The sequence below is a fragment of the Clytia hemisphaerica genome, unplaced genomic scaffold (assembly GCF_902728285.1).
Source record: "Clytia hemisphaerica strain Z4C2 unplaced genomic scaffold, Clytia hemisphaerica genome assembly, whole genome shotgun sequence".
NCBI classification, from domain to species: domain Eukaryota; kingdom Metazoa; phylum Cnidaria; class Hydrozoa; order Leptothecata; family Clytiidae; genus Clytia; species Clytia hemisphaerica.
In genome coordinates, this window is record NW_027103851.1 from 879,646 (window position 1) to 895,936 (window position 16,291).

Below are 16,291 nucleotides of genomic sequence, written 5' to 3' on the forward strand. Positions count from 1 at the left end.
ATGTATCCTGTAGATGACTGATGTTGTTTTTTCTGAAAGCTTAATTTCCTAGTGTGACTAACTGTAAGTGATAGTAAAATTTGAAATAAATTTATGTCTTACCATCGTCGTAATCAAGGTTAATTGGTGTTTGATTTTCTTCCCCTTTTGCTTAGGGAAAGTGGGTTTTTGGCTCCTTTTTTCCATCTCTAAAGAAGGGTGACTAATCTTTAGGTGATGGGAATTTAATGTTCTGTTTACCGTCGACCGCCCGCATGCTCTTGAGCCGCCGCTCAAAAAAGTTCATTATTTCTTAAAAACTCAATATTTTCTTCTTTTCCTGTGCCAAGCTATCCAAAACACTCAAAGTGAATCAAAAATAACATCTTCGCTAACAAAATGTGCGCCTCAAGTAAAAAACATGGTTCCAATCACGTCCGCGAATGGGGCGGGCATCTTTTTTAGCAGTGGGCGGCATTATTTTGATTCCGAAAGTGAAAGCAGCTCAATTTCACGGTGGAATTCAACTTCGTTGGAGATTGGAAGCACCAGGTAGGAATAATGAATAATGAAATTTTGCCGCATCAAATATTTTTTGAAACGCGACGGTAAACAGAACATCAAATTCTCATTGCCTTATGAAGGGTTTTTCTCATCCCTCTGAATCGGATTGGGATGTCAACATTAGACCAAGTTACGGAATAGACTCATTCAATTTTTTAGAATCATTTGTTGATCTAGTTTCCAATATTTTTGTGAGTTTTTATATTTCAATATATAACAATATTTTCTGGATTTTCAACAGCAGGAACCTAATGATACATTAACTATCAATTGAACCAATAGAACACAATCGACAAAATCGATTAAATCACAATTATTCGACTTTGTCTGTTTGTCCGATATAGTTTCTCTCAGGAGCTTCATTTGTTATGTCCTGATATTTCTTAAAAAAGATGCAAAATAATAATTCCTAAAATATGATGAAGCCTGACTTTCAAAAAATATTTCTTTGGGCAAATTAAGGCCAAAAACTGCCTAAAATAGGGTTTGTTTAACCCTGTTTCAGATAATAAAAACAAACTTACTTTCAAATATTTTCTCATGGTTTTTGAAAAGTGCTTTGAACCTGAGTACAAAATTATGATATGTTAATATTACAATTCTCACATACACCTCCTTACACACGTATCATACGAAAGCTATGTGAAGTAAGCAGGATCTAACTTGATCCTATCTTAACCTATACTTATTGATGAAATTTGATTATCTCTCTTAGATCACAACCAAAACTTTTAAATGATATGATACAAACTTCAGTATAAGGTTTAGTGCATTATGTATTGTCTTCAATGGTTATTACCACTTTTGCTGATCCCAAGACCTGGTAATCCTATTCTCAATTCAAATCAATCTTTGTTCATGACATTGTATTTCACAGCACTTGTACTTGAACGTAAACCGTGCTCACTCTGTTTAGCTGTATTTGGATTGGCTGTTGTGCTTATGTGTTTTGGTTCTTACAACTGTCTCTTCTATGATTGTTCCGCTTGAAGAATCACAAAAATCAAAGGTAAGATAAAGGATTTATTTGCACAAATAAGGGCATATATAGATTTTGGCAGAGCTTTGCATAGTTAGTTCTGTTAGTTTGTGATAAAATGAAATTGCATATTTCTAGACAAAGATTTATCAAAACGTGGGAAAATCACTTCAAAACAAAAGATTTTATATGATAAATTCATAGATTCGATTTATACTATTACAGGCATATTTGTGTCTTCGAAATAGACAAAAAATCATTTTGATTAATCAGATGAACAATTAGAAGAATGAGGGTAACCATCGTCAGTATTTACAGTAATTTTCTATTGATTTTTTAAAAAACTTTCATAATCATCAGGGAGAACTTGCAGTAAATTTAAAACAACTAGCAGCTTTTAGTCCTTTTACCACAACGAATCTTATTAACAACAATTATCTCTCCAGGAAAGTTCTAAATTCTAAACATCCTTCTAAAATCATTAATTATAAAAGCCACTTTTAAAACATTTTCTTCTTTAGGACGCATTGAGATCTGCTCCACTCGCTACCACCAGCAGCAGGATGAACAATCAAATGTGCAATTTCAAAACAGTCCTTATAGTTGTCATCTTGTTTGGCATTGTGGTACCATTGTTCATTCAAATTGCATTGTTGTTGCAACCAAACACCAGTACATCCAACGAAGACGACTATTTAGAATCAAGAAAGATACTGTATGAAGATGTAGATTTGAAAAAGAGAAAGATTGATGCACTGGAAGAACAGATAAAAGAATTAACGTCTGTCAAATTTAAAGCATTAAAATTTATTACCAAGTTGGATCGCCAAAGGACTTATTTGCAAAGAGATGTGTTCAAGAGTTCTCAAGAGAAGGATAAATTATTGATCGAATTGAAAGGATTGAATAAAAAAATTCAGATTGCAAAACGTGATGCTGCCAATTATCAGCGTATTCAAAGCCAGAAAATCGTGACAAATAAAATTTTTGTCGGTGTGCCTTTGAAGACTGATCCCTTAATCATCAATGCTCCAAAAACGAATCAAGACATTGATTGTAACTTTCAAAAATGCTTTGATTTTACTCAATGCTCTGTCATCAAGACATTTCAATTTCATATTTCACCAGGTTCAGCTAACAGCAATGATTTATTGAAATTAATAAAAGGAGAGACAGATTATTCTTCAAATAAGAACGGTGCTTGTGTGCAACTACACAGTGTTACACTGACAAAAGACACTTCCAGGTTAGCCAGTGTCATCAATAAGGATATTACTGACAAACCTGGAAATCATCTACTAATTATCAATTCAGATTCAAATACTAATGATGCTGACTTATTCTGCAAAACAGTGCATCAACTAAAAATACCAGCCCATGTTATTCAGATTCAGCCTTATTTATGTCCAACGTATAGAGCTGGTTATGACTTGATAATGCCAGCTAATTTACCGACACAAACTGTTAATAATATATGGAAGGAGTTACCACCCATACTTCCAGTTCAAAGACAATATCTGGTCTCGTTTACATACGCTTTTTTACCCAATTCGGATGAATCCTCCAAACTATTACTTGATAATTTGCAAAGATTGATAATGAATGAAACAAAAGAACGTGATATTTTTATACAGTCAAAATGCACTGAAGCGTATTACACATCATGTACACATGGCTGGTGTCTTTGTAAGGACAACAGACAAATTTCCAAGAAATCTAGATTTTGCATTATACCCACTTACAAGAATAATTTATTTTTACACACAAACATTATTGAGACGTTAGTTGCAGCCTGTGTACCAATATTCATTGGTGACCACAGTCTACTACCATTTACAAACACACTAGACTGGAAAACAGCATCAGTGGTCTTACACTACCAGAGGCTTCCAGAGCTAATATATCTGTTAAGAAGCCTACCAACAGAAGACTTTATCTCGCTCAAGCGGAATGGCAGATTTTTCTATCAGACTTATTTTGCATCTCAATACAAGTATCTGAGAACGATCATTTCCAACATACAGACCAATATTGGTCTCCATCCAACTCTGCATAAAGACCACAAAGCAATGACTATAAAAAATATTGGAAATGCTGCCTTATCTAATACACCTCAACATTATTTTTCACATAATTTATCAACCATTGGGGTTGATAAACATAGATTATGGAACACCTACCCAGGTGCTATACACACCATCCCTGTCAACCCATTTCAGACTCCGCTCCCTTCAGAATACCAATTCACTGTAGAAGGTGCTGATAATTACAGTCCTATAGGGGATGGCAAAGGTGGGGATGGGATCCCCTTTGCACGGTCTCTAGGTGGCGACTACCCTGTTGAACAGTTCACAGTACTTATGTTGACTTATGACCGGGAAGTTATTCTCATGGAGGCGTTGCAAAGACTTTCAGGAATGAAATATCTGCATAAAGTTGTTGTAGTATGGAACAACCCTAAAGATCCGTCAGACACTCTGGTATGGCCTGATATAGATGTCAAAATTGAAGTAAGATTTCATCGAGCTTAATTTCATCGTATTGATTAAATTTCACAATTTTGTTTGAGTAGTTTAAACAATTTTTTTCTATATAAGGCTATTGGGGTTTTGAATTGCCTAATTATAGGAAAAATATTGCACCAAGTTAATACACTCAATTAATTCATTGACTACAGGTTCAAAGTAATATTAATTTTATAACCCGACTTTAAGGGCTTTTTCATTTTGACATTAGACGAGGCTTCGTTCACCCAAAGTCTTTTTGTTATTTTCTTGTCCTTTTTCCTTGATTCGACAGGTGATCCGTGCTGGCAAGAACAGTTTAAATAATCGTTTTATACCATATGACGTCATCGAAACAGAAGCTGTTCTCTCTATGGATGATGATATCTACTTGCGACATGATGAGATTGAACTTGCTTTCAGGTGAGATTTATTTCATGTCGATGATTTTTTTAGATTTGACAAAACTTGCACCTGAGTTTTTTTTTGAAGGGAAAATTTCTTCATCATTCCGATATCACTTACTCTAGGTGTCCAAGTTCAGCGTAGGGGACGTACTTATCCCGCTCTATTCATCTATAATCGCATAGCCCATGAACTATACAATCGAATCCGGAAACCACCACAATCGGACCCAAGCTGCCAATTCAGGAAATAAACTCAAAAATGCTGGCTAAAATTCCGGTTTGTCGGGAGTTTTCTCCGGTATTAGCCACCCCCTAAAAAGGTTGAAAATTTTTATCTAAGGCTGTGAGTTTGAAAAAGTACCCTGCTAATTTTTCTCAAAATATAGTAGTTAAGACTTTCAAAAATCATAGTTAGGTTTCCTCCGTCGAGTGAGCCCGATTTGCCAAAATCTGGCCTCTAGCTTATGGGCTATGAGTAAATTTTAACTTAAAAGTCGTGTCTTTCACAGACCCATGGTTTGAAATTTCATGGTAAAACTCCCAACGTTAAAAACTACACCTAAAACCTGCAACATCCCCATAACGGATGTAACGGCAACGTTACAAAAATGTAGCATGCATGGCAACTTAAAGCTAAGCAAGATCGATGCTGGCTCATTCTTCTTACTCGATATCTTTATAATAGCCATTGAGCATAAAAGATATAGTTGTAAGAAGCAAGTGATTGTCGAGCTTGGCTAGATAACTTATCTTCATTTTTTTTTTTCTATCAGAATTTGGCGAGAGAACCGTGACCGACTGGTAGGTTTCCCAGGGCGACATCACGCGTTCAACTCTACATCCAATTACTTTTATTACAATTCGGAGCATTCTTGTGAGTTGTCGTTGGTTCTCACTGGTGGTGCTTTTTTCCATAAGGTAAATATCATATGAAATATACTTTCTTAAGTCGAATGAGAAAGAAAAGCCATGGCTTTAACCCTTTTATATTTCAATAATTTGTTGTTTTTTGGCTTTGATAGTAAAAAGAAAAGTTTTTCTTTTGAAAACAGTTTAAAAAAGTTTTATAACGATTACCCGGACGGCAGTGGATGAAAAAAAAAATCAAAACAAAAAAAAAATCTCAAGCTTGTGAAAGAATTGGGCGAAAGGATGAGGAATTTTTGCAAAGTAATCAAAACCATTTAACGCTCCCTTTCATTTCTTTCCTCAGTATTATTCGTACGTCTATACTCACATCATGGAAAACGCGATCAAAGAAATGGTGGACAACTTTATGAACTGTGAAGATATCGCAATGAACTTCCTCGTGGCGCACATCACACAGAAGCCGCCCATCAAGGTACTTCATTGTAGCAGTGTTAAAAATTTTTCCGTCTCATACGAATTTCCGTCTCATCGAGCTATAAAAAGAGGCTTTACCGTCTAAAAATCTGCATAAATCTCCACAAGAATATGTTCTTATTTTGTGTATATAATCCATTTTCCGTCTCAGCGAAGTATATAAGGAGGCTTCTCCGCCTCATAATTTATCAAAATTTCAAAGAATTATTTGGTGTGTATACGCCATTTTCGGTCTCAGACAAATTCCTGTCTTATCGAAGTATGTAAAGAGGCTTTACCGTCTAAATATTCTGCATAATTCACCAAAAACTTCAAGAATATTTGCTAATTTGCTGTTCATAATCCATTTATCTTCTCAAACGCACAATCTTTCTTTGACCACTGTGTCGGGATGGCTGGAATAAGCAGGGATAGTGCTTTCGGAGGAAAAAAAGGGGTTCTATATAAGTGTTTTAGAGTGATTTCCTCGACAATCTTGCGAAAACAATAGTTAAGTACTTATTCACCATTTGAAGAAATAGGATATTATGACCTAGATTCAATTTTTCCTTGACTAATCAAATATTTTTGGACCTACCCCGGTGGGGTGGAGGTCCTATAAATTAACCTTTGTCCGTTCGTCCGTTCGTTCCTTCGTTCGTTCGTTCGTTCGTTATTAGCTTTCCTCGTGATTGGCTTATTAGATTTTTTGCACAAAATTTTTTTGGGCAAATTTGGGCCAAAAACGGCTAAAAAACGGGTTTTTTGGACTTTGTGAAAAATTAGATCGTTAATAACTTTTTCTGATTTTTTGCATGAAAGTAGGGTACCATCATAGGTAAAAGATGGCTCAAGTAGATTTTTTCAAAAAAAATTTTTGGCTCAAAAAACGCATGTTTATACCATTAATAAGCATACATCAATGTTCTTAGCCAAATTACTCAATTTTTTGATGAGATAGATGTTTTTTTGCTCATGAGGGCTTACTTTTGAAGAATGTGTGTGTTTAGACGTGAAATTTTGGTTGCTTGGCGTGTTTTTCTAGAAAAACTGGCCAAATTCGATATTTATTTATATGCACATTATCAATTACCTAGGTATTAGCTTTTCTCGAGATTGCCTCTTTGATTCTTTATGATTTTTTGCACAAAGATGCATAACTATAAACCCTAAACGTTTTTTTTGTAAGAAACAAACGACTAATTTTAATAGATCGTCACTATTTGTGTTCTGAATGATTGTTTAATGGTCACGCTCACGTAGATATCAATTATATATGTGTTAAATGCATAACTAGGTAGGTCCATAAAAGTATCACTTGTTTACTCTTATAAGTTAGATGTGTCTCGCTTGCTAAAAAAAGTGTCTGGGCGGTTTTTTTAACGATTCGGGATAATATTGAAAAGGGTGTTTATTCTATACACAGGTCACTTCAAGATGGACGTTCCGATGTCCAGGTTGTCCGGTGGCTCTTTCCGCTGACGTTGACCATTACCGGGAACGCGATACATGCATGATGTACTTCCAAAAAGTTTACGGATACAACCCGTTGAAAAGGACACAGTTCAGAGCGGATTCGGTTCTGTTCAAGACGAGGATACCGTCTACGATGACCAAATGTTTCCAATATGTATGAAAAGAGTTTACAATGATGTCTAAGTACCGTACTTATGGTAACCGTCGTTTTTTATAAGTTTCCCATTTCCGCACTAAGATTCTTGTCACTTTTCCGAAATCTTTCCGCTGTTTTTCCCGGGCTAACCGACATGGGATTGGAAAGGGTTTGTTTATAAAGGTACAGAAAATCTTGTGCTTACCCATACAAAACTCCTAACTTTCCGAAGTTTGTTTTTCAACTACCCGAAGTCTTTGTCTTTTTCCGCTAGAAAAGTGGCAAAGGGAATAGAAAACTTATAAAAAACGACAGAAACAATCCAAAAGTTCGCTCAACATTCAAATGAAAACATTTCCGCTGTAAATTCAGCTACCAAATATTTCAAGCTATGAACGTGACTCCTCATAAAAACCGTTCTACTAAACCCTAACCCTCCCCGCCCAAATTATGTGCTACATTGGTTTTAACTTATTTCAAAGTGGATGTTCGCAGCAATATTCGTTTCTTTTTCGTTGGCTTTTTTTTTGCGATTTTGGCGCGTTTGATTGTTGGGCGAACTTTAGGATAGTTAGCAGTAGGAACGGTGCTATTTTGTAGATTTAACAGATTTAACACAATGCTTGACAGTAAACTCTTATTCCCTGAGAGAAGCCTGGTTTCTCCAGAGTTCAAGGTATTACACGCTTGTACCAACCAACCATGCTGGTGAAATATATTATCGAACGGGTGGATTTTTATTAGTATATGTAATCGATTACGAGCTAATCGCACAATGGGTTTCACTACTTTTTCTCCGTTAGGAAAGTAAATTACGCTGACAGTTTTAAATTTTTCTCTTTTCTCTTTTCTCTTTTCTCTACGTTTTTCTTTTATTTTTGTTTATAGATTTTCTTTCTCACAAAATGAATTTCGAATGCAATTAAAACGTTCGATGAAAAACAAAATGTAAGAAAAAACATTAAAATCAATTTTGTCAACATTGGCGCCGCATCAAGAGTGTGATTAATGATTAATTGGTCTCTACAGGATGCAATTAACAATTAATTGCTCTTCGAAGGCGCGCCAATAAGAAAAAATAACTCATCGTGCGATTATAAGTATTATTAACACTTGCCATTTATTTACATACTGCTTCAGATATGGGATTGCTTGTTTTTGATTGTAAATAGGTACTTCCTGTGGATAGTCCAGTGAATCAAGCATTTTTTTTAATGAGAGTCTTTTGATAACTTTCACGACCAGTCGTCCGGTTATTCTGTAAGCAGACTATATCCAAGGAAATTTCAAAATTCATTGTCGTAGAGTGTAATACGCTTCGTTATACGCGAGATACACTCTGGTACAAATTGGTCGCCCGGTCTATGTATAAAAATTAATTAAATTAAACTGAATGAGTGGAATTCTAAAAAATTTAAAACCATGCCTTAGTTTTAGAAAATTTGTTCATTGACAAGCTATATTGCAACGTTCCGCCCCAGTCGTGATTCCTCGCTAGGGAACTCCTAGGCTGCTGACATCCACTAACTGATTCGTGCCCGCTATACAACATGCGGTTTTAAAGAGATCTGCAATTCGGACTAGTGAGCTCCTAGGATGAGTGAAGACCTTTCATGAAATTGAGGTCTTCGAAATAAGTGGGCCATATCAACACAATGTCATGCTTTCCGCCATTATGCTAATATGTGAGGTGTGATATCCTCGCAATTTTAATTTAAGTATCTGAGAACTCGACAATTTTTTAGCATAATATTTTCTATATTTTTTGTATATAGCTTATTTTCTATCGTCACAACACCGAATTCCATACTTGAAATATAAGAAAATCTCTAAAATATGCTATCTTTTTATCCGATTTTCTGATGCTACACACACAGGAGACTGTTCATCTAACGTTTCCAGACAGTTGCTCTTGTTTTGAATATTGAAATTCTCCAGATAGATCGCATGCGTACTGAGGTTTTAATGAAACAATAGAAAATTTCGAAACCTAAGCCAATCAGCTGTGTTTTAAACATTCTTTTATTTAAAATCTCTATTGATAAACATCTTTAGTGAATGTTGTCTATTATGTTTAAACCTATTAATAAGCAATTCCCGGTGGGGGTCACTAGTGGCCGCCTATAGCAGTGCCTATAGACCAAGAGTCTGAAGAGTAAGGCCTAAAAGCCTGGATCTGTCTATTGTGTAGACTATCCACAACCCCAACCGAAAGTGGCTGTAGCACCCCTACAGATTCATTCCTCTCTGTTTATTACGGGAATTAACTGGCATGTGCTTTAAAAGAACGGCATATTAAGTCTCTATTTGAGTGAGCTGAAAACATTACATGAACTAGCTCACTCACAGTGACACGGCAAAAAGTGAAGGAAAAAACGCCTGGTACATAATACACCTTTCCCAAGTTTATCGATTTTTTTCGATCTCTCCAGTTTGAAACGAGAACTTGATACTTTTGAAGCTTTTGGTGATACAAAGTCATTCTGAAAATTTGAGATCAAAAGCTTTTTCCGTTCCTTTTTTATGGCTGTTTTAATTCCTTTGTTTTAACAGTCAAACCTCTCTTAAAAGATATTTTATCCTACCGGGCCTCGTTTCTATGTCGTTTCCATGGGATACTTTTGTTTAAGAAAAAACTTTAAAACTGAAATATCTCAAGAACCGGAAGAGCTTTTAACATAATTCTTTTTTTGTTGATTTTGTATTTCCTAGTAGAATCTTTCTAAATTAAATGCAAGTAGAGCAGGGTTTTAGAATGGTGTTTTTCAAAAAGTCGAAATAAACTCGGGAAAGGTGTATTACACCCCTGTCTCACAGTCCCGGTGGAATTTTTTTCTTCGGTGGGGACAAAAATTCCTATTGAAATGCCAATGGGGATATAAATTCTATTTTCAAAGGTTTTTTATGATTATCCATGCAGTGGAGATGATTTTGGAGTGCAATTTTTTAACATTGAATTTCGAGTGGTGATCCAATCAAAGTCATTGGCCTGAAATTCCAGGGTATTTTCCCACCGGGGACGAAATTTTTCAGTTGGGCTGGGGTCCCAGCCGGGTCTGTCAGTGACACAGGGGTGTGTAATTTTTTAAAGACAAACTTTGGACAATACAATTGTCTTACGATTAATCATCGATTTATTAACTATCTGATTTTTGTTTTATTTTGATAACAGACAATCCATTCGAAAAGAGTAAACATTTTATGATGATTACAATACAATAAAATCTTGAGTCTATATTTTACACATTTCCTTCCGTCGTGCAAGTGGCTCTGGGTACAACGGCTAGTCCAAAGATACACACTAGTCCGTAAAGTTTCAGTCCATTGAGTTGAAAGTCCGATGGGCTAGAGAGGAATCTTTAATCTTCAACCTTTTCTGAAGCAAGAAAAAGTTGAAAGCCCTTAAGGTTTACAGCACTACTTTCAGAATGACGGTTTGAATCTTAATAATGTTTCTTTATCTGTTTTCACACATCCTATTTTTCGAAAGGAGTGCGGCACATCAAAGGCCGACTATCATTCCTCTCCGATAGGAAATTGGCCCGCTCCTTTAGAGCTTTAGCGTGGGCGGCCGCCAAACCGCCATCGGATTGCTCAACGGCTCAAATAATCTTAGAATTTTCTAACAAAGCTTTGCCTACCATTTTGATAAGAATAAAGGGGCCTCGGTCGACCCTATTTCAGCACACACGAGCCAAATTCATTCCTTTTCAGCCGTGGCAAGACGAAGACACACGTTCAACCAAAGACAATTTCTGGTGAGATGTTCTTCTGGTCAAAATACTCACTTATTTGCTTTTTTTCATATTATGTGAAATGAATAAGGCTTCCTTTCTCGACCAGAAGGGCGGAGTACCAGGCATGAGAGATTTTTATGCCAAGCATCTTTATAAAATGTGAAGGTGTTTGCTGTAAGTTACAATCTCTCATGTTTTTCTGCTCTGGATAAATCTACTTATGCAATGGTAAAGTACCTTTAATTCACTCAAAATTATTAAATTTACCTTTCTGAATCGCACATGGTCTTGCATCCCAATGCTTTACTGTGTTGAACCGTGAAAGGAGATAACCAGCACCCTCCCATTTTATTATGCCTTCCAAATAGGTCAAATAAAAGTAAAGGGTTCAACAAATATATTATATATCTTTAAAATTGTTTAAGACTTAGTCAAGCAAAACTTCCTGTGCTCTTCTCTATTTGGTTGAGTTGCAGGAGGCCTATTCTCGCAACTATAGACGCTTACTAATGAGCGTCCCATCAGCACCTTGAACTGACTACCCAATTCCCCTCACATGGCATGGGTTGACCCGGGCGACGGAACGATCAACCCTGGCCTCCTGCACAGAAGCCAAGGTCGAGTACCACTATACCACGGCACCTCTTGTCAAGGGAATTGATTGATAAAGTAATACTTATCAACGCACAAAATGGCAAGGTATGGGGGGAGCACTGACCTTTATGTTTATGACTGAAACTTTTACCAAAATTCGAAAGGCGACTATCTAAAATAATTTTCAAGTCGAAATTCGGCGACGCGGTAGGGCCAATACCCCCGAGAGCCGAAAATAAGGTCCGCTTTTAAGGTTCACACATGCGCGCGCACATTTAATTAAGCAAATCAAAGATGGCTGCAAGAGATTTCATTGATTGCCGACTTGATTCTTCAGGATTTCCTAGATTTAAAAAACCTAACAAAATTTACTACCGACCGACTGGATTTGAAGATGTTTTATGACGCGAACAGAGCATATTTTAGATTGTCGCCAAATTTCCCAGGCGAGAAAAGAAAATGTATGAATTTCCAAGGCAATTGAATTAAAAAAAGGCAAAAAAGAGTGGAATTTCCGATGCATTTTGCAAAAGTAGATAGATTTTTATCAGAATGTCCGACCACCACTGGAAAAGAAAAATTGTTTCTGAGGCTAAAAAAATTTAAAAATGCATGTCGTCCGACGGGGGTAACAAAAATTTTCAGGAATGGCCCAATCAGCCCAATGCTGATAAAAATTCAAAAGTTTTTTGTCAAGAATATCTTTTATTTGCATGGTTTGAATTTTGTGTCAAATAACTCTTTATAATGACTTCATTAATGCTCAGCCTGCTATTGTTTTTCTTTCTTTTTTTTCTGGTACACACACAAGTTTTTTCGTATAGTAAACTTAACCCTTCTGTTAAGCACCTTCTTAATGCAAGTTTCTTGCGATTATAAACAAGGTCGTCAAATGAAGGAGAAAAATTACTTCATGGGTGTGGTCTGGCTTACTTTAGTAGCTATGAACAGCAATTATGGAGTATACAGTTAAAATTATTTTGTTGATTTAAGTCATCTATAAGAATTTGATTTTCGTCAATTATTTCATTAACTTTTTTGTATTTACAGGTTGTTTATACATCGTTAAAATGGCTCCAGTCAAGAAGAAGTCCAATGAAAGCATCAACTCTCGACTTGCTCTTGTAATGAAGAGTGGCAAATACACTCTTGGATACAGATCTACTTTGAAAACTCTTCGACAAGGAAAATCAAAATTGGTCATCATTGGCAGCAACACTCCACAATTGAGGTAAAGCTATTGTTTACAATCGGGTCGTCTGACCTGCAGTCTCATTTTGTTCTGAAAGATTCTAAATTAATGTACTGTTTTACGATTATGTCGTTGTATGAGACTGATACTTAGCCTTATTAAGTGTGTAATATTGGTCTTTCTCGTCGCTCCCGATAAAACACTACAATGTGTTATTGGGTTGAACTTGAAAGTAGATTGAAATGCCCTCCCATTTTGTTAGTCTTCTGAAATAGGCTAATTAAAGTTCAGGGCTTGACATTTTAACTGATCTGATTTCTTTAATATGCCTGGTGTATTTGGCAGTTGACTGATACCAAACTGTTTCCTTTATCCTTGACAGGAAGAGCGAGATCGAATACTACGCTATGTTGTCCAAGACTGGTGTCCATCATTACACAGGAAACAACATCGAATTGGGAACAGCTTGTGGTAAATACTTCCGAGTTTCAGTATTGAGCATCACAGATCCAGGAGATTCAGACATCATTAGATCTATGCCTTCTGAAGAGACGAAATAAATTGTACAAATTGCCACAAACTTATTTGTTTCTTTCTTTCACTATCTGTGAAGTCCAGTAGAATGAGCCTTTATCCAGGGTTTTAGATGATTTTTTGGACCTACCTCAGATACCTTTGTTCGTTTGTCTGTTACCAGCTTTTCTCGGTATCAGCCCATTGTTTGAATTTGACCAAAACTTGCCTAAAAATAGGGTTTATTGGACTTTATGAAATTGCTTCATTAGATTTTAATGATTTTTTGCATAAAGAAAGAGGGGAAGAGTTATTGAAAAGTGGCTGAAGCTGTTTTTCCGCATAGTGTCCTCCCCCCCCCTTTTATAAAGGGGGGGGATTCTGATTTTGGCCCTTTTTTTAAAGTATGGGGGAAAATGAAAAATTTGAAATTTGGTGGGGGAAAATAAAGAGGGGGGAAAACCATAAATTTAGGAGATTTTGACTGGGGGAACTTCACTGATCTCAAGGTGATCTTGTTGCAAAACCTGTTTAAGCAATAAAATCAGCAAATCTTTTGGGATAAACCAACTTTTCAATACAATTTCATTTTTCCAGCACTTTCAAGGCTATTTTTTCAAGCTTTCCAAAATTTCAAACTTGATTTAAGGCATTTTTATGTTAACCATATGGGGGAACCGCAAAATCTTCAAATAGCTGGGGAATTCAAAAAAGAGGGGGGAACCGAAAAATTTTGATTTTTAGTGGGGGGAACCAACCCAGGAGGACACTGTTCCGGGAGTCTAGGTAATGTTCTAGTTGGGGAGTTAGTAGTTTCGAGTTTGGGAGTTCGGAAAACTTTACGGCGACCGAAAATTTTCTAATTTAAACTAATGTAGCCCAAAAGTACAAATTTCAAATTAGCCAGTATGAAAAAAATATTGACAAAATCGTTAAATACAACGATTTTCAAACAAATTCCCCAAAAAATATTGATCATACTGCAAGTGATGCTGTATAAAAGGATATAAGGTTGACATTCATCTTAGCCTCAAAAAGTTCGTAGAGCTAGAAAAATAATGACACTTTCTTTTGTCATTTTATCATTGGAATTGACACTTTTTGGACCTACCCCGGTGGGCTGTAGGTCCTATAAATTAACCTTTGTCCGTCCGTCCGTTAGTTACCAGCTTTTCTCGAGATTGGCTCATTAGTTTTTTCTGATTTTTTGCACAATGATGCAAAACGGCAATGCTCAAAATGTGACGGAGCCCGATTTTCGAAAAAATTTTCCTGGCGGAAATGTGCCGGGGTTTTTCGGCATTTTCTCGAGATTTCATCATTAGTTTTTTTCTGATTTTTTGCTCAAAGATGCGTATTTTTTTAATTCATTCTTTTCAAATTAGAAATGGCGAGAATTTCTCTACCCAGTGTAACCAGTGCCACTACTGCTGTTCATGCGGACAAAAATTATAGTCTAACAATTGGAATTTTAAAATGCAGAGAAAATTCTGGCGAAAAATCGACTCTTATGGTGCAATTTCTTGAAATTTATTTATATCTATTTCAAAGCAAAAAATGGTCAAATTTTCTAAAATTTGTTCTCATTTTTTACACACATACAGTGCATTTTGGGAAGCCTGAAAAACGTACCTTTAAAGGGTCACACCTCTACGATAGATTGCTTAATTTCAGTGCCCCCCTTGGTTTATTTTCCGAAAAAAAAAACATTCGAGCTAGTAGCTTCTCTACCATCTTTTTAAATTTGTTACGAGATTTTTCGAATTTTTGACAAAAAAACATTCGATTCTATTTCTAATGACGTCATTCCCTTTCAAATGTTGGATGTGAGCTGAGTAAACGAATCCAACGCGTCCAACATGATCCAACACGAAAAAAAGAAGTAAATGTTGGACAAAATGTTTGATGGCGATCAAACTCCCATCCAACACTTTTTTTCTTCTTCCAACATAATTTTTTCTTCCTTTCCGATTTTTACATTCGAGTAAACTATTCCAACATTCCGTCCAACAGAGAGAAAATGGCATGTTGGATGGAATGTTGGAATCGTTTACCTCGGCCTTAACAATGCCCAAAACATGGCCTGGTCTGATTCTTGAGAAAAAATATTTTCCGGCCGAAAATGCCGGAAATCGCCGTCTGGATTTTCATTGGACTTTTTCCATATAATTGGTTATTTTTTCATTCAAAAACATTATCAATAGCATTCATTGAGCACAATCAAGCATGTTTAAATTTTTAATAAAATTGATTTTTGAAGCCGGGTTTTCTAAAAATCGCCGCGAACAGCCGATTTTCGCCGGAAAAACCGTATTTCTTGAACTGTACTTTATATTTTTTAATGAAATTTTGCACACTGATGCAAAATCTCGGGTAAGTTATGGCATGTCTCAAAAACTGAAAATTACCATAATTTTTAGATCGCATTAGTCGACAGAAAATGACCAAACAAATGACTGAACATGAAAGGTACTGTGATGTAGTTTCTAACCTGATGTGTAACCTAATTGTTTTTTCGCTGATTTTCGCGAAAAACCGCAAAAACTGACTATTACGTAATAATCGATGACGTCATCAAAATTAAAAATTGAATTTCTCAAGAATGGTTTTTGGTTTATCTAATTGTCTTCAAACTTTCACCAAAGATGTATCTTACTGTAGTAGATCATTTGAAAAAAAATATTTTTGAAATTTTGATGACGGAATTAGTCAACCTCGTTCCCTGCGCATCATCAGCTTTTTTATGCTTTAACTATATGGCGCTAGATAATTCTCTGGCGTCCATCAGTAGTGTAAATAAAGCCTGGGATACACGGACACGAGGTTGGGAATTAGTAAAAAACGAAAAATCTTATTTTCTACTGACGTCATCAAAATTTCCAAAAAT

General features: G+C 35.9%; 2 protein-coding genes across 3 annotated transcripts; both read left to right on the top strand.

The window, feature by feature from the left end:
• Positions 1-1,421: 1,421 nt before the first annotated feature.
• On the top strand, positions 1,422-9,205 carry LOC136807709 (exostosin-like 3). The gene is made up of 6 exons (XM_067064310.1): positions 1,422-1,552; positions 2,044-4,032; positions 4,322-4,449; positions 5,207-5,351; positions 5,647-5,775; positions 7,183-9,205. The coding sequence occupies exons 1-6, from the start codon at positions 1,517-1,519 to the stop codon at positions 7,390-7,392; spliced, it is 2,637 nt and encodes an 878-aa protein (XP_066920411.1). The 5' UTR covers positions 1,422-1,516; the 3' UTR covers positions 7,393-9,205.
• Positions 9,206-11,017: 1,812 nt separating this feature from the next.
• On the top strand, positions 11,018-13,471 carry LOC136807726 (large ribosomal subunit protein eL30-like). Of its 2 annotated transcripts, none has more exons than XM_067064338.1 (3): positions 11,018-11,126; positions 12,750-12,930; positions 13,274-13,471. In XM_067064338.1, the coding sequence occupies exons 2-3, from the start codon at positions 12,770-12,772 to the stop codon at positions 13,449-13,451; spliced, it is 339 nt and encodes a 112-aa protein (XP_066920439.1). In that variant the 5' UTR covers positions 11,018-11,126; positions 12,750-12,769; the 3' UTR covers positions 13,452-13,471. The 2 variants fall into 2 exon arrangements, with proteins under 2 accessions (XP_066920439.1, XP_066920440.1); XM_067064339.1 differs by having other exon boundaries at positions 11,050-11,333.
• The last annotated feature ends 2,820 nt before the right edge of the window (positions 13,472-16,291 follow it).